This window comes from Leopardus geoffroyi, chromosome B1, assembly GCF_018350155.1.
Source record: "Leopardus geoffroyi isolate Oge1 chromosome B1, O.geoffroyi_Oge1_pat1.0, whole genome shotgun sequence".
Taxonomy (NCBI): domain Eukaryota; kingdom Metazoa; phylum Chordata; class Mammalia; order Carnivora; family Felidae; genus Leopardus; species Leopardus geoffroyi.
The window spans coordinates 195,916,739-195,938,796 of record NC_059327.1 but is presented as its reverse complement, the minus strand read 5'-3'; the positions used below and the strand labels follow the sequence as shown (position 1 = coordinate 195,938,796).

General features: G+C 46.7%; 1 protein-coding gene across 2 annotated transcripts in view; it reads right to left on the bottom strand.

The window, feature by feature from the left end:
- Positions 1-271: 271 nt before the first annotated feature.
- BOD1L1 (biorientation of chromosomes in cell division 1 like 1) overlaps positions 272-22,058 on the bottom strand; it is a 53,442-nt gene continuing 31,655 nt past the window's right edge. The window contains exons 13-27 of one of the 2 annotated variants that reach the window (XM_045474528.1): positions 19,385-19,428; positions 17,832-17,892; positions 16,203-16,273; positions 15,505-15,577; positions 13,945-14,018; positions 11,995-12,079; positions 11,558-11,631; positions 10,517-10,592; positions 10,280-10,314; positions 9,173-9,218; positions 7,345-7,394; positions 7,163-7,247; positions 6,596-6,749; positions 3,837-3,977; positions 272-1,040 (exon numbers count right to left, since the gene is read on the bottom strand). In XM_045474528.1, the coding sequence (XP_045330484.1) occupies positions 923-1,040; positions 3,837-3,977; positions 6,596-6,749; positions 7,163-7,247; positions 7,345-7,394; positions 9,173-9,218; positions 10,280-10,314; positions 10,517-10,592; positions 11,558-11,631; positions 11,995-12,079; positions 13,945-14,018; positions 15,505-15,577; positions 16,203-16,273; positions 17,832-17,892; positions 19,385-19,428 (1,187 nt within the window). In that variant the 3' untranslated portion in view covers positions 272-922. The remainder of the gene's footprint in view (positions 1,041-3,836; positions 3,978-6,595; positions 6,750-7,162; positions 7,248-7,344; positions 7,395-9,172; positions 9,219-10,279; positions 10,315-10,516; positions 10,593-11,557; positions 11,632-11,994; positions 12,080-13,944; positions 14,019-15,504; positions 15,578-16,202; positions 16,274-17,831; positions 17,893-19,384; positions 19,429-22,058) is intronic. The other variant, XM_045474530.1, reaches the window with a different exon arrangement.

Here is a 22,058-nt window from a genome sequence, read left to right as displayed (position 1 = left end):
GAAGCTCGATAGACAGGAGTGACCTAATCTCAATGCATTTCTCGTCACCGAGAAAGGACAATATGGAAAGAAAATGGGTAGAAGCCTCGGAGTAGCACACAGGGGAGGAACGAACACTGACAGAGAGGTTTTTGCTGCAGGTGACGGGATGTAGGACCTCGCACACCAGTGGGGCTGGAAGGAGAGCCACAGAGGCGAGCATAATCTAAAAACAAGGTACATTCTTAAAAACAGTCACAGCTGTGAACAGAAAAGCAATGCAGACCCTTTCTGGAGCTAAACTACTTTACTGGGATACATGCGAGAAGATTCTGTATTTCCTGCCAGGTCATATTCATATAGTTACAAGGCAGGCAGCGTCCTAAAACATCTCTACTGATGACTGCATAGCATTGAAACCCACCCCACCCCCTTTTTTTTTATAAAAAAAAATAATAAAATAAAATAAACAGATATATAGTAAAGTTCACAGATAAGTTTTCTCTGTAAAATAAATAAAGTGTTCATTGATTAGCATCATACATAGAGTAAAATACAACCTATTTTTACATGTTTATATACTGTACACAGATTACCAGTAGGCAGCCTGGTGTCTGATGGGCTGGAAGGGTTCGCATTAGTGACGTGTCCCATCGGGAAATCCCAATTTCACATGTTAAAATATACAACTACTTTGTTTTGAGTTCAGATACAAAGTAAACTTATTTTCCTTTATCTGAAATAAATGTACATAATATCTTCTATGAACAGTAGTTTATAAAGCTGTTTAAAACAGAACAAGAAAAAGCTTGCACCTAGAAACTCAGAGCACATGCATGTCCTTTCCCTGGTTTAAAAAAAAAAAAAAAAGCTTATGGCCCCGAGGCTCGTCCCTCCTCTCTCCGCGGTGTCCTCCACAAGCCAGGGGCGGCGGCGGCCAGGATCACCGCTTGGCCTTCTTCGAAGGGGCTTCTTCCACCCTCTGCTGGCCTCTAGTTCGGGCTCCGGGGGGGCTGGCCTCCCTCTTGCGCTTGCTAGGAGGGGAGAGCTGGGCCTTCGATCTGCAGGAAAGAAAAGTCAAGGCAGTGATGAGAGCTGAAGGGAACGGCTTCAGTAACTTGGGAGTTCTTTAAACAAGGGGAGGTTTTGGACTTTAGAGCCAGGAGGAGAAAGCCCGGGTCACGTTTCCGCAGGAAGAGGCGGCTCTAGGGGGGAGCAGTGCTGACTGGTCATCCGCTGACCGCCTCATACAAACGGCATGAGGGCAGCTCGGAGGCCTGTAATCTGCTTCTAGCTCCCTCGCGCTCCGGGTGCCCGCCTGGGTCCAAGCACCTTCTTCTCTGGGTCCTAGTTCTTCTGTCTACAAAGTAACCAACAGCCAGTCCTCCACGCACTGCCCCGAGTTGAGACGGCCAGCGGGACCCCAGCAGGGCTGTCCGCTACGTCTGGGCGAGGGCCTGATCGTGTTTCACGGGCCAGTTTACAGAGAAGGGCTGGCAATGGTAGAAAAGGCACCGGAGGGGGAGTTCGGGGCGGGTGGGGGAGGCGCACATGGGTGGCTCAGTCAGTTAAGTGTCCAACTTTGGCTCACATCACGGTTCATGGGTTCGAGCCCCCCATCAGGCTCTGAGCTGACAACTCGGAGCCTGGAGCCTGCTTTAGATTCTGTGTCTCCCTCTTTCTTTGCCCCTCCCCTGCTCATGCTCTGTCTCTCTCTCTCAAAAATGAATAAACGTTTTTTAAAAAAAAAAAAAAAGGCACTGGAATTTCCTAAGAGCATTCTGGCCAATCTCCTCACTCTCCTGTCTGCCGTGACAATGATCTGTTGGAAACCCCAACGGATCGTGTCACTGTCCTGTTTAGTATTATATGGATGTCCCTGTTGACTACCTGATGCTTTCAAGATAAAGTCATCCCGAGAATTCAAAAGTCCTTTACAGTTAGCCCTTGACTTCTACACCACCCTGGGCTACGGTCCTGCCGAAGTCCTGCCGTTCCCAAACATGACATTCCTTTACGTTTTCGTGCTTTGACAAGTGAATTCTTGGAGAATCACCCACACCTCCCGTCTAGCAAACATGCACGTTTTTAGGCCCCAGTTCAAAAGCAACTCCTTCCGGGAAGCCGTCATCATCACAGAGCGAGCTGCTCTCTTCCAACTAGAGGATACAGTCATCGTTCTAGAACGACACGTGAACAGACCTCAATAGGAAATGCCACCGGCATTGCTTCTATTAAATTTCGTTCACGAAAATTTTGTTTCGGTGATAGAGGCAGAATGTGAACACAGGTGATGCTGCAAAAACCGTTTTGGCGCGGTTGGGGCCAAGGAAAGTTGAAAATCACGTCCACGCGTCCGCGTCCGCTAGGCTGCTTCTCCAGGGCGGCTGCTGGGTCCAGTACCGGGTATGCAGGCACGTGTCCGCGCCTGTCCGTGTGCTACCCGGGAAGGAGAACACCGCGGAAGCCGAGTCTGCAGGGGCGGACCAGTGGGGCCACACCGACAGGAGAATGCGTTTGCGCTACCGTTCTTCTGACGGCACAGGGACAGAACTCAAACGGAGTCAGCTGCGCTTGTACAGGACGCGGTTCCGCCGGGCCCGCATGAGCGAACGTCCACCTCAAGCCGAGCCGGGGAAGCCGCCGGCCACTAAGTGAACACCTATTTGCCGGGCAGCCGGTGTATGCCGGGCCCGTGCCCCATGCCATGTGGCGGGGAACAGCAGCTCTCGGTCAGGGTGCTTCTTCCCGGCCGGGGGGGGGTGCTGGGTGGGCCCCCCAGGATGCAGTCTGTGACCAGCGGCACCAGCATCACCTGGGGCTGTTGGCAACGCAGATTCTCGGCCCCCCCACCCCGCAGAATGGCAATCTTCTTCCTAGCGAGAGTGTCCATGATTGGTCTGCAGTTCCGCTTTGGGAAACACGGACCAGCCTTTCCTGAGATTCATCCCCTCCCTGATGAAATAAGGATAAATACTACATTCCACATGATGAGGATTAAATGGAGAATCTATGTGAAAGGCGCCTGGCCCTTTAGTCCACTTCCCTTTCCAGGACGTGGGGATATCAGCGCATGTACACATTATACACACTCGTATGCTGTGAGAAGCCAACTGTCGTAGGACAGGTCGCGACAGCCTTTGTACAGCGTGAAGAGTCTTCTATCTTTCGGTGCTATGACTTACGGAAAGTAAGACACGCCCCGCCTCTCAAGGAAGAAGCTTACAGTCCAGAGGGGGCCCCGCTGCCATCCTCCGCACAGCAGGCGAGAGGTGCGGCAGGAAGGACAGCAAAGACACCGAAGCAGCGGGGGGCGGGGGCCTCCTGAGGAGGGAGAGTCAGGATGGCAGTGCCTGGCTTACTGGGGGCTGGTGGCAAGGGCGCTGGAGACCCAGCACAAGCCAAGGCCAAAAAGGAGGCCTCGGCGCAGCCTGTGGGAAGCGGCAGGACGAAGGGGGCTGTGGACAGTGGGGGCTGAACCAGAAGCGGCCGTTTTGCTCGTTACCCCATCGCCTCGCCAACGCTCCGGCTAAAACACAAATGGTTCTGGGCTATGAGATGCTGTGCTGGGTTAGCCAAGCACTCAGACCCGTGGCCACCTGGGAAGAAACACGCCTCGCCCTTGGCCCTGGCGGACGGGAGCCAGCAGGGAAGGCGCACAAGGGTCAAGGGCAAGTCCATGTAGGAGGGCCGACATTCCTTCCACAGCCACTCCAATTCCTCTTGGAGGAGGTTTCCATTTGGGAAACCAATGATCCCAAAAGACAGATCTTAAAGGAACTTGGGAAGAAAACATTATCGTACCAAAAATAGGCTCAGGGCATTAAAAAAGACTTGGAGTGTAAGCAGGGACTTACCTTCCTAATGGGGGAGAGTTACTAACTTTCTCGCTGGCAGATAACTTCTCTTTTGCTAATTTTTGGCGATTTCTAGAAGAAACTGTCTCTGGGCTGCCATGTTTGGATGCTGCAGGTGCCGATGGCTTGCTAGGATGCTTTCTGAAACAGATTACAGAAACACCGGGCAGTGGTACCCTCAGCACTCCAGTCCCGGGGCCTGTCCCGAAAGGACAAGGCTCCTCGTGGGTGAGTCAGAGAATGGGGACTAAAAGCAGAAAATGGTTGGTTTTCCGGACCGATGGTAAAAAGTGGACCTGATGTCGTCTACCACGAACTGCCCGCACGGCTCTGGATTTGCTTTGATTGTGTGGGAGGTTTTTCCATGATTTAGAGGAAGAGGAATCTGTGATAATAACAAATACACTGGCTGACAAGACAGCAATCCCCACAATGCTCCCCGCGGGAGAGTAAGGGCCCAGAGTCACAGAAGTACAAGCCACAAGGCTAATGGATGAGGCCCTGGGACTGGGCCGAGTAACGGTCTGCACAGGTAACAGGGGACCGGAGAGCTGGCTCGCCAGGAAGCCCGGGAGAGAAAGCTCGTGTGAGCTGCTGTGCGGCTCCAGCGGAGAACGGAGAGCCGGGCGCACGGCTGGCTGCAGCGCGTCCCTACGAGATAAGGTGGGGCGATCCTCTCCCGGGTTCCTTAGCCCACACGTTGTGCAGGACACGTGTGCAGAGCAAGTGCTCCGGAGTGACACAGAAACTCTGGGGAACACATGGATGATGAGGGGGTTCAAAGTAAGAGGACACCTAGAAGTTGCCCACAAGCGTTTAGGGAAATGCTGGAGAGAAGCCCCCGGAGCAGATCCAGAACAAGGGCAGCCGCCTCTGGGAGGCCAGCTCCTACTGCGCACAAGGAATAGAATGCCAAGCAGGGGTGGCTTCCCCGCCCCCGAGGACCCCGCCGCGGGAAGGCCTTCCGAGAGGAGCTGCGGGCGCAACAGGTTAGCAGCACTAACCCATGGAGACCCCGGCCAACCCCCAGCATCTGGAATTAACCAGAGCCAGAGCCCTGGAACCAATCAACGGATGCCAAGGAATCGAAACCAAGACAAGAGAATCCCTTTGTAAGTCAGAAGCCCTGAAGGCACGTTAAGGAGAGCGCTGACAACCTAGGCAATCACGGAATCCGAAGTCGAGTCAGGTTTGTTTTCAAAGAATGAATTCGAAACACCTGACCGCTACCTGCAGACGCTCACTCAGAGACCACAAGAAGGCCCACAGACTGGCCGTGAGGCGGGCCCAACTGTCCCGGCGGAGGCGGTGGCCCTGCAGTGGTTCTGAGCCCGATGCAGGGGACTGCGCTCCACTTCCCGCCCTCTCCCACGCGCAGGGGACCGGACTCTGGCTCTTCTGCTTATCTGAGCTGCTCCAGCTAAAAACCAAGTATGAGGCCACCCGCCACCTCTCTTCACCATGCGAGCTCCTGAAGTCTTGTGGCTCTGAAATCTGATTCTTGGAGAAACCAAACTGTGGCACCAGTGGCTGCTGATGAGTTAAGTATGGAGTGATCAGAAACGGTGATTTCGGAGCACCTGGCTGGTTCAGGCGGTGGAGCGTCCGACTCTTGATTTGGGCTCGGGTCACGATCTCACGGTTCGTGGGTTCCAGCCCTGTGCTGGGCTCTGCACTGATTCTCTCTCTCTCTCTCCCTCTGCCCCTTCCCTGCTTGCTCTCTCTCTACCTCAAAAAAAAAAAAAAAGCATTAAAAAAAAAACAAAAAACTAAAAGAAATAGGTTGATTTTAAGTCTTCACGCAAACACACGTCACTATTACTGCTACACGACGGTGACAGATATAATCAAATGATACTCTTGAAATAAATGTTCCTGAACTTTTTGCTGAATCTTGGGTAACGAAAGGACAGAAGATGATGCCACAATCAGCGGCTTGTGAATCACCTTAAACACGGAAAATACTCTCGCTTTGGTAGGTTAATAAACCATAAAGTGATGCAACAGGTCTCAAAATGTGCCCTGGGGAAAAGAACACTGACTGATACTAACAGGTGCGGGTGGGGGTATAACTGGCGAATAATGTCTGTTCAGACAAAGTTCAACAGGTTTCCTTCCTCTAGGACCGCGCCAAGCCCTTGATATTCTCATGTGCCCTGGGACTCCTGAAGGACAAAGAATTCACTGGCACTCCCAAAACTCATTTGCCCACGGCACTCTGTCTTCCAGAGGCTTCTGGCTGACCCAGGGCCTGGGAGAATGAACCCTGGGAAACATGAAGTAACTTATGTGAGGAAAAAATGGTCGCGTGCGGGCAATTTCCCACGGTCAACCTGGTCCGTGCCACCGGCTGCACGCGCCTCACGAGTGACGGGTGTGCCCGCCTCCTCTCTCGCTGGAGCTGAGCCGGCTGCAGGCGGGGCCTGTGTGCGCGCTTCCCTTCCCCCAGGGGCCCAGCACGGAATCCGAGACACCGAGTGACGCTCAGTAAGGATCTGTACCGGGACCGAACTGGTTCCACCAAACGGGCTTTGGGACCCTGGCAAAGACTCGAATGTGAGGGTGGAAGGAGGGTTTCTCCGAGAACTGCGGGGTGCGAGGGCTGAGAGCACGTGCTCTCTGCTCAAGATACAAGGAAAGGACACAGCTTACGCCGCGGCGCGAGGGGGTCAATGAAAAGAGAATCCCGTGAAACCCGAAGCTGCTTTCTGATGGGAGAAGCTGGTGGAAGGCCTTTGGAAGCTCTCTGCCCCCGTTACCTCTGAGCCTCGGATCTGGTGGTGGACCTCGTGGTGGCTCCCGAGGGCTCATCCTCTTCCTCCTCTTCCTCGTCCTCCTCAGACTCCGGGTCTTTCTTGTCCTCGGTGGCTTCAGACACTGATTTCTGGCGTTTCCTTTCTGGCTCTGAAGATTCTGCTCAAACAGAAGGGTAACACCTGGGTTCTACAATTCCCCGAGACACTTCCAGAGGAGAGTCATGGCGCTTAGAGCGTAGGATATGAGGGACTTGGAGGCAGAAGAAGCGGTTTTCCATTTCCTTTTGTTTCAGCACTTGCAACTCAGAACTGTTTAACTTAATCTCAAACACATTTGGGATAGTTTACTTAGGCAGTTCACAGCCAGCATTCACGAAAAATCCACATGTACTCAGAAAAGCATCTGGGATGTACCATTTCTGACATGGGATTAGAGCCATTTCACACATATTTATGTAATATTAATACTAGCTGTGCCCCACTGGATTTTCCCTCATCCAGAGAAAAACTCTTAAAAAGGTGATTTTGAAATGGTAAGACTCCGCAATTAAGAACGTGCCAGAAACATACCAGCGTCGTCTGACAGAGTGAGCGAGCGCTTGGGCTTTCTTCCTCTCCGACGCACGCTCGCTACTGCTTTTTCTTCACCATCATCCTAGAAGCAGTAACGATAAAGTGAAAAGGGTGGTTAACTGAACATTTACTAAATTTATTCCTAAAGGATGGACCTTGATGAGAAAATTGACACTTACATTGCTTGTACTTCTTTCTTGTGGGGTAGTGGTTTCTTTATTGGACTCATCTTTAAGAAAAGGAAAATCTCTGCATTAATACTTGGTGTAAAATCAGTTTTCAACAGTCTGGCTTGTTGTCTCCGAATGTACCAGTGCCGATTAATGCCCTGTTACCCCAGCTGTCACCATCTTGTATCAGGCAAACGGAGCTCGAGTCAGAATACGCAGCAGAAAGTACATCTGAATCCAAGTCGAGACCTCCAAATCTGTGCTTTAGACCCGTCAGAGGTCACCTGGGCCATCTGGGAAAAATTTTAAATTCCCCAAGCCTCAGTGTTTCACCTGTAAGCTGAGGACCTGGCTTAGCCCACCTTTTCAGCTCGAATGCTCTGAACCCAGAAAAGGAGGAGGAAAGGGACGTCTGGGACACCTCGGGACACACCGGGAGCTGAGCATCAGGACGAGAGACCTCACAGAGACCTCAGTGTAGCTCCCTCTCTGTTATAATCCCCATTTTACAGTTAGGAAAAACGAGGCCCAGGTAACTTGATGTGAGTAATTTGTTCGGAGTCACATCACAAGTGCATGCTAGCTGGAATGCTCTGACTGTAAACAGTTATATTGGAGCAATGAGAAAAGCACATATTAGAGGCCGATTTTAGGTTGTGTGTGCCTGCTCTTTACATACATGCTTCCTGTAGATGTTACAGCTTTCTGACGGTGTGTCTGAAGTTTAGTTTAAGGCGCTGTTTGAAGTTATTAAAGTTATGTAGATGGAACAGTCACGTCAAGAAGGCTGGCAGTGGAGAAGCCTGCCTCAACCGGCCATCGTTACCCAGACTCAGAAAATCGCTGCCAAACCACTGATCACGCAGCTCAGATTAGACTCCTTCGAGGGGATTCAAGTTATAAAGGTTTCTTGTTATATGGATTCAAAATATTATAAAATTATGAATAAAAACTGGTTAAAAACCAAACATAAGACGTCCCCTTTGTAAAAAAAAATCAATAAATAAAATAATAATAATAATCAGCCAACCTTAATTTTCCAAGAGACAAGAAAAACCGGAATTTGATCACAAGATCAAATGTGATCAGTTAAATGTGGAGAAGTTTTTAAATCACGTATTTGCTTTACCTTGCTGAGAACATGTACTTTCCTGATCTAACCAGCTGTTTATTTGATCCCAAATCGTGGTCACATTCATCTTTTTGCCTGTGCCAATCCTTTAAAACCCACCAATGGGTCTTGTTGGTTTTAAGTACAAAGTTTTAAACCATGAAAGTAATATATACACATTGTACAAATTCTGGAAAATGCAGGTAACGAAAAGAACACGGAATGTTCCCATGATCCCACCACCCTGGGCCAATCATTGTCAACATTCTGGAGTATTTTTCTCCTTGGAACGAGGACCAAAATAACAGAAGCAATTTTATCTCTTGCACTCTGCCTCTAGAACTGCACAGGCTACTTTCAAAACTGTGTGAGAACAACAGGCTTTTGAATATCAATTCCTATCTTCCTGGTACGAGTGCCCAGTCCCCAGCCTGACCCATCTCTCCCTTAAACATACCTAGTAAATTATGGTTTGGACACGACAGTGTCACCCCTATTTTACTTTTGGTTGCCTTCACCCTCCTCTCTGGAGGCTTCCTCAAAAAGCCTGAAGCCAAGAAGGGCTCCTGTCACAAGAAAGGCCAGTAGCAAGAGTCTCCCAGGGCTACGAGGGCACCTGTTGAAACCCACTTCACTGAGAAACAATGAAACTCTGAAACCTTCCCCCATAGGCGGCCGCCTCCGCTCTGTCCCTAGATCCCGTGCAGAGCAACGCTCAAGGCATACCTGCTTGTGTTAATTTTGGTTTGCTGCCAGGTGGAGACTGTTCTACCTAAGTTTAAACAAAGAAAAAACTGAAGTCAGCAGTTAGTTGTCACCACCAAGAAAGTCAGCAATTACGTAAGGCAGGTTCAAGATCGCTACGACGTAGGCAGAATCTATGGAACCTGTCTCCTGCCGTTGGCTAGGTCTACCAGGAGAACATGGATGCCGTGCTTGTGAACGCATGGTCTTTCCACAGGAGGACCGGGGCTGCCACGAGCCTCGTCCCCGGCCGCGCTGCTGCTATGCTGGGAGAGGAGCACCGGAGGGGACGTGGCATGGCCCACTGTTAATATTCCCCAACTCGGGCAAACCATCTCACACGTTGTAAAGTGCATTCACACATGGCTCCTCGGTCCTGCTGTCTTCTAATAACTCTACTGAGAGAAGCATGGCAGGTACTGTTACGGTTCTTTACATCCAAAGACACGGGAGTCTCTGGAGGCTCACATCACTAGCCTAGTGCACAGCTCTGGCAGTAAGTGGCAGAGTGGAGACTCCAGTTCCATTTGGTTTTGTTAGAACACTGGACGTGTGTTTGTCCTTCTAATAACGCTGCCCTTGAAACTCATGCAGTGAAGTCTTGACGCAATGATTTTGTTGGACGGTACACGTCAGGGCCAAAGACAAAGAAAAGATAAAGTATCGCTGAGGATTTTCCTGCACTGATATCGGGGTGCATTTTATCACGAAAGGAACTCCATAGGGAGTAGTAACAGGTGAGACACAGTGAGGGTTTCCATAAAGAAGCCATTATCTAAAAATCACATACAACAGCCATTTTCTACATCTTAATCAAGGATGACAAGAAGGTAAGTCCCTACGTAATTTCTATATAACCAAACTCACACGTGAGGGTGGGATCGGACTGAAAAACAGTATGTTTACATAAAGTTACTGGTAACTGGAATGTTATTTAAATGGTTATTCAGGATTCTATTTGAGGAACTCGTTCAATGCTTTCCAAATATTAAAAAAAAGTAAAGTGGTTCAGAACACGAATGCTGCAGTATATACTATCCAGGTCCAGAGCAAATGCTCCCAGATTTCTCACGCGCTGCAATTACTCACAGTGACAACACCAGGATCTGTTTTGCAATCTTCTTCTAAAAAATACAAAAATAAAAATCTCACTTAGAAAATCAGTTTGAAAGTATCTTTTTTTTTTTTTTTTTTTACATAAGCGCTATGCCCGATGTGGGCCTCAAACTCACAACCCTGAGATCAAGAATCTAACCACTGAGCCAACCACGCCCCCCCGGAAACGTCTTTCCTGTGAACCGAGAACACATGAAAATAAATACCTACTTGTTTTTAACGCTGTTTCCACGGGGTATTTACGGGGTCTTCCTCTTTTCCTTTTAATAATTACTGGCTGATCCTCCTAAGGGGAGAAGGAAACAAAGAGCAATAAAATTTTGTTGTTGTCTCCAAATGAGATTTAGAGTTCTCTCCTAAGACGTAGGTCTCAGATCCCAGCTCTGTCACTTAAAAAAAATACCTGGCCCAGGGCTCCATTCCCAGTCGTGCATTCTGTCACCTTGTAAACACGGAGAGCTGTACTACTAATTCGCGGAGTCCTGGGGATTAGGTGATGAGCTAGCGGAAGTGAGTGCTTAGTGTCAGCTTTTACTTCTGCAGTCGACATATGTGTGCACTGAAATATGGATTCAGTCCTAGTCACTTGTGACCAAATGTTATCCCTTATAAAAAAAGTAAAGTAGGCCACTGATCTTCTCATACACAAGTGTGAGAAAACAAAGAGAACTATTCAGAAGTTGTATCAAGTCAGGCAACCTTGGTCACAGTCACCTGGATGTGGCTGGTGTATAGGTTGTTTCCCTTGATTTATGGGCCTGTCTCAGTCCAGCGGGATTCTGCCTCCACCGCCCCCCCCGCCCCAGGCTCTGCACATCCCCCAGAGTAGAGGGGGATGTGGCTAGGGGTCGGCCTGCCCTCCTGAAAGTGGGTCCCATTGCGCACTCGCTGTGGGCCTTCTGTGCACCCGGCTGTGCTGTCCCCATTTCGTCCTGTCTAGACTCCAGGGCTCAGCAGTCCTGCTCTCTGACCTAAACACTGAGGTACAGCTCTGGGCTGATCCTACATGGTCATGACAGAAATAGGTCTCTTAAAATGTTCGGATGAAATGAAGTGAAAATGAAGAGAGCAAGATTAACCACAACGACACCGTTGATACGATGCGCAGCGTGAAACGGTGGCCCAGCGCGCTGAAAAAACGAACGACCTCAAAGGCACCTGGCAAAAACTTTCGGTAATCGCCTTCAACGCACTCTATTTCTCGTCAGTACTCGCGTATCTGAACAAGAAGACAGGAGGGACACTGCTTACCTCCTGAGATTTCACCGTGTCGTCGTCATTCTGCTCCGTCTTTTCGCCAGCAGCTTCCCCGCCGCTGTATTCGTCTGCAGAAAGAGCACAGCTCAGTCCACTGCTGGGGACCGCGGGCAGCCGCGTCGCCACCACACCCGTCCAAGTGGCCTACGTGGTCTCAGTCACCGACGCGCACACACGCCATCCTCAGGCCTATGCCGCCCAAGTTAAGGCGCTGGAGTCTGGCTAACTGATAAGCATACTTTGGGTAGAGTTAAGATCCAAATTCAAAACGATTCCCAAGCCCTGGGGCTATGAAGCGTGAGCCACCGGATTCTCCAGGAAGGACAGCTGAGTCATCTGCAGCTTTGGCCAGCGAAGTCTGGGGACAGAGACGCTGGCACTCGGAAGATTAGTCTCTCCCAACAACGTATCTAAGTCTGTGTATCACTCACCTTTTTCGTCCGTGGCCCGTGAGGCAGTGCTGTTCGTCTTAGAGCTCATTTTAGATAATTCTTCCAGATCTCCTGCGTTCTCCTCCTATGGAGAGGTTGAACAAGACCAGAAGCTTCCTCACCCTGCCTCCTTTTGTCCTTCCCAAAGTTTTCCTTTCTATTTCAAAACTATTTCCTAGGAGTTTTTGTAGAAGTTTGTTGCACAATTTTTAAAAAGTAACTGTTTTTGCTGCTAGTGAGGCTATACCAAAAGATACAAATTCCCAAGGTAGACCCACAGGAGATAAGGCTAGACTCTACAGCAACAAGGCCATTCTTTTTTCCCCTGCAAAACAGAAATCACTCTTCCTCCCTCAGGCTGGATTTTGTCTTTTTGAGAGAAACTCCAGAGAAGAACTGATAGGAATTTGCAACAGATTTCTTTTGTTCGTTGGGAGGTGGAGGAGGGGGTGGGGGGTGGGGTGGGGAGGGATAAAGGGGAAAGTGCCTGCGAGAATCTGGGGGGATCCAGCTGGGCTGATTTAGAGCAATGATCTCGCAACACATGAAGTCATCCCTTAGGGGCAAAAAAGTTTTGAGCAAGAAACATCGAAATGCTATACTGTAATACTAACATAGTACGTAAACAAAACCACATAAGTTAAAATATAAAATGGGAATTCTGTCTTACAACATTGAAAATATTATCGGTATGTGATTTTTTTAGTGAAAATGGTTGGTATCTTTGACCTAAATTTAACATGAAAAAACTTACATGAAATTGAAGGGAAAATATAAAGGTACCCCTTCAACCTGGTCTCTCCAAATCCAGGTGTATTGTCTCAGGGTTCTTGTTCAGCACAGGGCAGGGGGAGGGATGCGGTTAAAATCCTCTTTCTTTCCTTCACCATGACCAATTGAAATTCATGACGTTACATGGCTCCCTCTCTGGTTGTTAAAATCCTGCCATTACTTTTTATTTAGTTCATCGATCACTGGGAGAAAAGAGAGACTCTGAACTGGTGTCACTAAGCTAGAATTCAACTGCATGTATGGATATAAGCTGACTTCAATACTTCTGGAACAAAGTGGAAAAAATAAATGAGGGAAAGAGAGAACAGGGAGACGGAACTAGTTTGGAAGAGACAAAAAGCAGTACTGAGTCTCAGAAATGGAAGTGTGCCCAAGAAGGGGTGTCGCCAGGAAATGCAGAAATGGGGGCCTGGAGAGCAAGGGCAGAAATACAAATTTGTGAGCTGCCTCCCTGAGTCCTCAGGGGAGAATAAGACCATGTGAACGAGAGGCAGTGGGTGAGGCCAAGCCTTGGACTACTTCTATTTTAAGTCCAGGAAGTAAAGTAGAAGGCAGAGTATTGAATTTTTATTTAAAAAAAAATTTTTTTTTTCAACGTTTATTTATTTTTGGGACAGAGAGAGACAGAGCATGAACGGGGGAGGGGCAGAGAGAGAGGGAGACACAGAATCGGAAACAGGCTCCAGGCTCTGAGCCATCAGCCCAGAGCCCGACGCGGGGCTCCAACTCACGGACCGCGAGATCGTGACCTGGCTGAAGTCGGACGCTTAACCGACTGCGCCACCCAGGCGCCCCTTGAATTTTTAAAATAACGTGATGCGTCATTGTATTTCAATGTTTTGGTGCAAGCACATCGGTAGCATATGACACTTTGGAAGAAAACACCTAGAAACCTTAAGTCAGTGAATGTGACTGAACAGAAACCTCAGCAATGGTTACATATAAACTGTGATGTTACTGCCCTTACAGCTTAAGATGATAAAGTGCAGTATTTGTTGTTTTGCAGGATCCTAAAAAATACACCTTTTATGATAAAGTGACTATTAGAGATACATGAAGTAAAAAGGGTACGAGAATGAGAAAGAATATCATAATAAGTATTCACAGTGATGTAATTAGGTTGCCCCAAAACCTAAAATTAATATGTGGAAAAAATACCTTTGTATCTTGCGGCTCAGTTTCAGAACACTGTGCTGTTTCTATTCTGGAATCTAGGACATCTGGATTTTCATCTGTAAATCAGTTTGGACAGAATCACAAAGGGATAAAAGCTAAATGGAAAATGAAATGCATAGTTCTATTTTAAGACACTTTAAGGCTTCTTTTTTAGTCTTGTGATATAGTGAACCCAAAAGTTACTCTAAATGTATTTATGTCACGTGACTTGAGCACTGAACACTGATGGTGGCCCTGGCAAAACCAGGAAAGCAAAACATAAAAAATAAAACAAGAAATCCACAAGTGCTCAGATGACACCAAAAAAGCAGCAGGTTCCATGGAAAGGGCTTAGGGCGCACGGAGTTCCTGGAGATACGTTAGCACCCTCAATGAGTTACCACCTAGAAGGTGTAGCTTAGGGATTAAGACCACGGGCTTGGGAATCAGATTTACTTGGTGGGAATGAAGTCATCGTCTCGCCAAACCTTCATTTACAAATTCATTTACAAAATGGCGATGATGCCTAACTCACACAGTTATTATGAACGTGTATAAAATAACATGAATGGTACCTAAAATATGAACTCGAGAATTAAAAAATAATTACATGCTCCTAACCAAAAAAGGAAATTCTTCTTCACATATTCTTTCTCACATATTATTTAATAAGCATTTATTGCATTTCTTTTTTTTTTTTCTTTTCAACGTTTATTTATTTTTGGGACAGAGAGAGACAGAGCATGAACGGGGGAGGGGCAGAGAGAGAGGGAGACACAGAATCGGAAGCAGGCTCCAGGCTCTGAGCCATCAGCCCAGAGCCCGACGCGGGGCTCCAACTCACGGACCGCGAGATCGTGACCTGGCTGAAGTCGGACGCTTAACCGACTGTGCCACCCAGGCGCCCCGCATTTATTGCATTTCTATTTTGTGTCAGGTATCAGTCTCTGTACCATCCAATACGGTAGCCATTAGCGACATGTGGCTGTTGAAATTTAAATTAAAATTGAATGAAATTATAAATCCAGTCTTCCGTTCACACTGACGGCATTTTACTGCTCAACAGCCAGCCACATGTGGCTCTGGCTACTCTACTAGACAAAACAAATGCAGAATATTTCCACCCCTGCAACAAGTTCTATTGGATGGCACTGTTACAGACCGTGGGAAAGTCAACAATATGAAGCACAGAAGGGCTACTGCATTTAAGCTTCACTAACACACTTCACGAGCTCTGTGGGGCATCTGTTTATGATATAAAATAAGGAAACTGGTGGCCCCTGGCAGGGTCCAGGCACAGGTTACAGAGGGACCCATAAAACCCAGGGTTTATGTCAGTCCCAGTAGTCCCAGTGATTGGGTCTTCTGCATGTAGTTTCTAGATCAAGTCCAGAAAAATCCTTGAGGTGCCAAGCCAGTCTGGACACAAACTGGACTCAAGAGTTGTAAAGTAGGTACTTATCACCCTCAAAAATTTTCTAGGATGTTTGCCTAGCATTTCGGATGTAAAAATAATATGATCTTCAATGACGTCTAAAAGAGGAACATATATATTCTACATACCCTGTTCATCTTCTGAAGAGGGGTAATGCTTCTTTCTTTTTCTTTTAGGCATCTGCCTTTCTTCCTCTTCAACCTGGAATGAAGAATTACTATATTAAAGGCAATACAATCTGGGACCACATCTATTGAAATGACAGCACATTATATTAGCTTCTAGCCTTTGAAATACATTTTCATGCAATTTTTTTTTTTTTTTTTTTTTTTAAATCTAGGATAGCATTTTTGGCATCTAGATTTGGATGAGACTTATTTTGTGAGCCTGAGTCTTTTTTTTTTTTTTGGATCTGAATGTAAATCCATACGAAACATCTAAATCTGTTTCTGGTTAGATACTGTAATCCAACAACTCTAAAATATGTTCTTAAAGAAGTATTTCTCCTTTTTACCATCCCTGAAGTCCAGCTGTGTCTTACAACCAATGGCATGTCATAAATGAATCGGTAGGGCTCTTCTCCTCCTCAGTGGCCCAGCAAAGAGCCAAGGAAAGGCAGGTATGAAGTAACACTTAACCTTCCTGACTGTATAACGTGGACACATCCCAATAACTACTTACACAACACAAGAGCATATACAGGTAAAAGGGATACGGAGATTCATTTAATTTTTAATAGATACAAAAAAGTGAAGCCTTTCTCCGTGCACCGGTGAAAACACTAGGTACAAGCCGTGAAATACTTGGGTTTCTTATGAAAACTCACCTCTTTAGGATTTGCTTCAACACTGTGATCTCTTAAGGCTTCTGTGTTGTCTTTTCTGCCATTGGACATCTCTGATTAATAAACAACAAAAAAGAAAAAAAAGGTTATTAAATTTTTCATTCCGGTACTTATTTGAGGGGCGTGCGTGGCAGGGGGAAGGACTTCATAAATCTTTGTGACGGGGTCCTCACGGCAACTACGTCAGGTAAGCTCCGTGATTTCCATTTGTAAAATGTGAGTAAATGGGTTTGTGGAAGGATGAAGGTCACTGGACTCTACACAGAGTAGCGCCATTTCCCTCCAGCTCATGTAGCAACATCTTGTGAAGACGTATCCAAGGAGAACAAGTCCTTGTTTCACAGTCCTCCGATTAGCGAACATTCCTGAGTCTGATTATACTGAATATAGGAGACGATGTGGAGCTATAATTGGTACACCACCTGGGGACAGTTGGGCACAGTCTGTGAAGCAGAGGAGGCGGCCAGCCGCTCAGCAACTGCACACCCAAGTCACAGCCACACGACTACGCGTTGGGAAACAGGTACAAGATCACGCACGGCAGCACTCTTCGTAATTGGGAAAAGTTGCTAGAACCCAAACGTCCACCAACCAGAGCAAAACAGGATGAAGGTGGTCTAGTCCCACAGTGGAATACTAAACAGCACCCGAAACCAAGTAACTGGAGTTACACACGTCAACACGACAGAACTTCAGGACGTGATGCCGAATGAATGGCCTCCAAATAAGGCGGCGGGGGGGGGGGGGGAGGGGGGGTCAGCTTCTCCGTGTACGCAACATCAGGCTACAATTTTCTGGGGAAATACATACAGCGATTGTAGAAGAGTGGTTCCCTTTGGAGTGGGTTGACAGAGAGGGATTGGGATCAGGGAGGCATACAATGTGATTTCAATTCTATCTGTAACATTTTTTTTCCAAAAAGCCGACAGAGCAGATATACCAAATTTTAAGACATGACAAAAGTAGGTGCTGAGTATTTGAGTGTGTAGAATTACCGCTGCTTTACTTTGGTTTGAAACACGGTACATAACGTGTTACAAAAATACCTCTTTCCCCATTCTTGGAGTAAGGTGCCCACAGCAGGAATCGACGAAAGTCTATGTTCTGCTTGAGAGGAGAATAATCCCTCTGCAATTGGCAGCCTCCATAGGTTTCGTGGAGGCCTGACTCCCGGGAGAAGAGCCACATAACCGTGACACCCCTGATCTACCAAACTGGGACTGTCTGTCTGAAGGCAACACAGGTACTTAGCACAAGTACTGAGCACAAGTACTAGGAACTGCTCTTACAGTACAGACCACGGGGAACTATGCGTTTTGTGTTCCCGCCGGATTTAAGTCCACTGTCAAGTTACCGGCAAAGTTCTAGTAGCTATTTACGGCAAGCCACCACTCACTTATCTGCTAGAGGGCCTTGAATAAACACTGGACTTCTCCAAGCCTCAGTTTCCTCAGCTACAGAAGTGATGCTGCTAACACCTACCAAATGATATGACTTGAGTAAGAGCGACTTTGTGAAGTAATTAGCATAGGGCCTGACAGACAGAAGGCCCTCGACAAATGGTAACCACAATTAATACTAACGTCAATAGTACGAAATTCATTAACTTACCTTCTTGGTTATGAGATTTACCATGAATTTCTTCATTTGTTCTGGAGCCTGAATTTTTGACCTAAACATACCATAGGAAAGGTTATTTATGGATTGTGTCACCAAAGTCTTAAAGGCAGAGAAAACAAATAAGGAAGATAGTGGGCACAATCTGGTAGTCTGTGGGAATGCTGAAATGGACTAGAACACATGCTCAAATTTCACCCAGGAGAAAAAACAAAGTTCAAAAACTAAATTTCACCCAGAAAAAAAAAAAAAGTTTAAAAAATAAATTTCACCCAGAGGCATAAGAGCAGAGTGCTTTTGAAGAAGTTTTGGTTTAACAAATTATCATCCCACTGTGTTTACTCTCCTTGTCTTTAAAATGGTTATGGTAAAAGTGTAAGAGGTAAGAAGAATTTTCTGATTTCTATGAATTCTCTTCCCATCCAATGATCCCTCATGACCTTTTCCCCCCTCTTTATTTAAAAATGCTGAAGGATTCTGTCATTCTGTCATCATCTCTCTCTGGCAAATCTTGTCAATTGTGCTCTTATTTTTTTAGCTGAGGGAAGTCTTAGGATACCCTACAACACTCGAAATCTTAGCTACAGAACTTTATGAATACTTGGAAAGGACAGTGATGCCCTGACTGGGGAAAGGCAGCTGCCGGGGGGGCCTCAGGGAAATGAGGCGGGGTGGAGGCCTCCACATTTGGAATCCTTTTGGAGGATAAAGCTGAACCAAACCCAGTGGGCTTTTTTCTCTTCCTTCTCACTCAGCTGACTGTGGAGGAGTTTCCAGCTACCATACAGGATGTTTCAAAGGGGTGAAGTCAGCCCTCTGATATCTGCTGGTGCAGAGCTCCCCCAGTTCTCTGGGGCACTGGAAAGAATGTGTCTCTTTGCAACTTGCAAGCATTTTACAAAATGTTCTCTCCTGGTAAGATATCAGGTCCCTTGTGCATTAAGAGAGACATAAAATTTCTTCCCAGCACAAAAGGGATTATGACAGCCACCGCTGGGAAAGAATACGTATGCATGACAATCACAGTTGAGTATCTTCAGAAAAGCTCTCCCCAAACATAAAACGCCCTGTAGTTTTCAAACGGTTTTGTCCACAGCACCAGGATAATTTCAGACGCCGCAATCCAATGATCAAACTCGCTACCATTCATAAAAAATAGAAAGTTCATAGTTCTTTGAAGGATTGCATTAGTAATTACCAGGTGAGTTTCCTAGTCTGAGGTACGCAGGCCTTCTTCTGTTTCCTTAAATGCTTCAAGACACTGGTCTAAGGAGTCACTAGCACGCGGTACTGCTGAATTCAGGGAGACCCTTTCCTTCTGAGGAAAACAACTAAATTTCACGACATCAGGGGACACAGTTGAACGCTGGCTGGCAGTCAGTGCAGCGAGAGCAGTCAGCGTGCTGCTCTCGAGTGGAGAGCACATTACAAGCAGCTTCCTGTCTCCTAAAGAATGCACAGGACTGCCCTTCCGCGAGACGCCCCTATACATTTGCTCTCAGAACACCAGACCCCGCGACAAAACCCAAACCATGACGGTGACTTACGTTAAGTGATTCATTCACTGAGAAAGGCTCCCCCTGTGGTCCAGCTGTTCAAAAACAAAAATGAGAAATAAGGAAACCGAATACGGTTTCTGAACCACAGAGAAACAAATTGAGAACTTTCTAAGGTAAGGTAGGGGCTATGCCGCTAAGTAGCCTAGCTGCCTTGTGAACTATGAGATTCTAACCAATTGTTTTCTACAATTTATGTCTGCCATTATGCCAGAAAAACAGGAATTATTGTTGTCTGCATTTTTATAATAATGGCAGTGGTCCATCAAATCGCTGCAGCTATTTAACTATGTTGGTGATCTGAAGCTTAGAAGAAAGGGAGACCTTTGCAAAGTGACACGGGTTTAGGTGCAAAGTGACACGGGTTCATTTAAAAATAATGTCATCAAGCAAAAAGTCAGATTCTATCCCTTCAAACAGCAATGGTCTATTTATATTCTCTGGAAACTTGAAGTACAAGGTCTACTGTTTCTACTCAACAATGACAGAACACACATTTTTCTTTTAAACAACTTCCTTTTACGTAAGTAGATGTCTTATTGAATCGTACCTAAACACAGTGAAGTCATCTGGATTATACTGTGGGAAAAAAGACTTCAGAATCCAAAAACGTCACCTTGACAATTAACAAGGGGATGTTAATTATTTGTACTCTAACACATACAGACCAATTTTAACTAACGTGTCTAGGTTTTGGATAGTCACTGTTTTTTTGTTTTTTTTTTAACGTTTATTTATTTTTGAGAGAGAGAGAGAGAGAGAGAGAGACAGAGCATGAGCCGGGGAGGGACAAAGAGTGAGAGAGGGAGCCATAGATTCTGCAGCAGGCTCCGGGCTCTGAGCTGTCAGCACAGAGCCCGACGCAGGGCTCGAACCCACAAGCTGTGAGATCATGACCTGAACCGAAGTCGGAAGCTCAACCGACTGAGCCACCCAGGCGCCCCAGTCACTGTTTTTAACATGTCACCATGAATGGCTTCTCAGGTCTTGGGGTGATCCCCGAGGACTATTTGATACTTCTGCTTATAAGGCTCTTGAGATCACATACTCTGGAGGCTGTGCCTTCAGATGGTTTTGCCTTGGAGGGTCCCTGTTCTGACCACTCTGGACAGTCCTGGGTGAGGATCCACACACACCGCTCCCTACACACCGTCCTCCTCCGTCGCCTTGTCTACCTAATGCACACCTGCTCATCCTTCCATAATTTGGCTCCAACTTTGGGGGAGTGACCAGCACTTACGGAAATTTAAACCTTCTATATTCTTTGACCCTTCGATTCTCTTTCATGGAAATACTTGGGGGAAACACAGAACTATATGCCTATGAAAGTTCATCGCAGCTTTATTTATAATAGTAAAAACCATAAAAACTGGAGACCACTAAAGCTCTAACAAATGGGAAAATGCGTTACAGACTACTTTCAGCTGTTAAAACAAATGAAGTCAATCTGTATATGCTAACACCGAGTTAAAAAAAAAAAGAAATTACAGAACACTACAAATACTATGATTTCATCTTTGTTTAAATACAGAATTGTATTTAAGGTGGGTACCATGAAATGTGGGAAACCTTGCTATGCACTTCTATGTATCTTACTTTCTATAATTAAAGGGGAGAGAGAGACTGGTTCAGCTTAAAGCCAGGCCCTCCCCAAGGCCCTCCCAGCAGAGCTAGCCCCACCGGTCATGCATGTATCTGTCTTACACAGAGAACCTTCCTCACTGGCAGTTACTTCTGCAAACTCCCTGAGCACAGGAACCACATTCTCCACCTCCATTTCCTTGGTACTCACAAGGAACCCCGCTTACTAATGTTTGTCGGGGGAGTAATTTAAAGAACCAAGGTCATCATAGTAAATATAATAGCTGCTCTCCTAGCCCCTTCTCCAAGAACTCAGACCGTGGTCTCGGATACTACGTGCTTCCAAAGACACTAACTCTACTCTTACCCCAGGAACAGAGAGCACTTGATTCACTTTGAGTCAACCAGCAAATCATATTCATCTGGTCATAGCAGTTAGTTTAGAGTGGACAAAGGTATGTAAGCTGAAATCAGAGTAAGTCTCAGGATTTTGGCCAGGAATGACAGGACAAAGATATTTCTCTAAAGGCTCACAAATGAGAAAGCAATTATCTCTGTTGGGGGCTGAGGGAAAGGGAAGAAATTGGGTCTTTGGGGACCTCATCATGCTCCGAGATCTTGCTCTGCCTGAACTTTGCAGTTGTGTGAATACTATGGACTGGATGTTTGAGTCCCCCGCAAATTCATATATTGAAACCCTAGTCCCCAGTGTGATAGTATTTGGAGGTGAGGCTTTTGGGAAGTTTCAATATCATGAAGGTGGAACACTGTGATGGGAGTGGGGTCCTTGTGGAGAGCAGAGGAGGTAGGAAATCTCCTTCTCTGCAGGCATACATGTGAGAACATAACCAGAAAGAGAGCCCTTACCAAGAACCTGACCACGCTGGCACCCTGAACTTGGACCTCCAGCCTCCAGAACCATGAAAAATAAATATGTCGCTTCAACACTCAGTCTATGGAATTCTGTTCTAGCAGCTGAACTGCCTAAGATGCTGAGCGCACACATTCCCCATAAACATTGGCAGGGTTACTGTTACTTGCAACCAAAATCGCCTTGACCGTTCTACGTGGCTTATGTGGACAT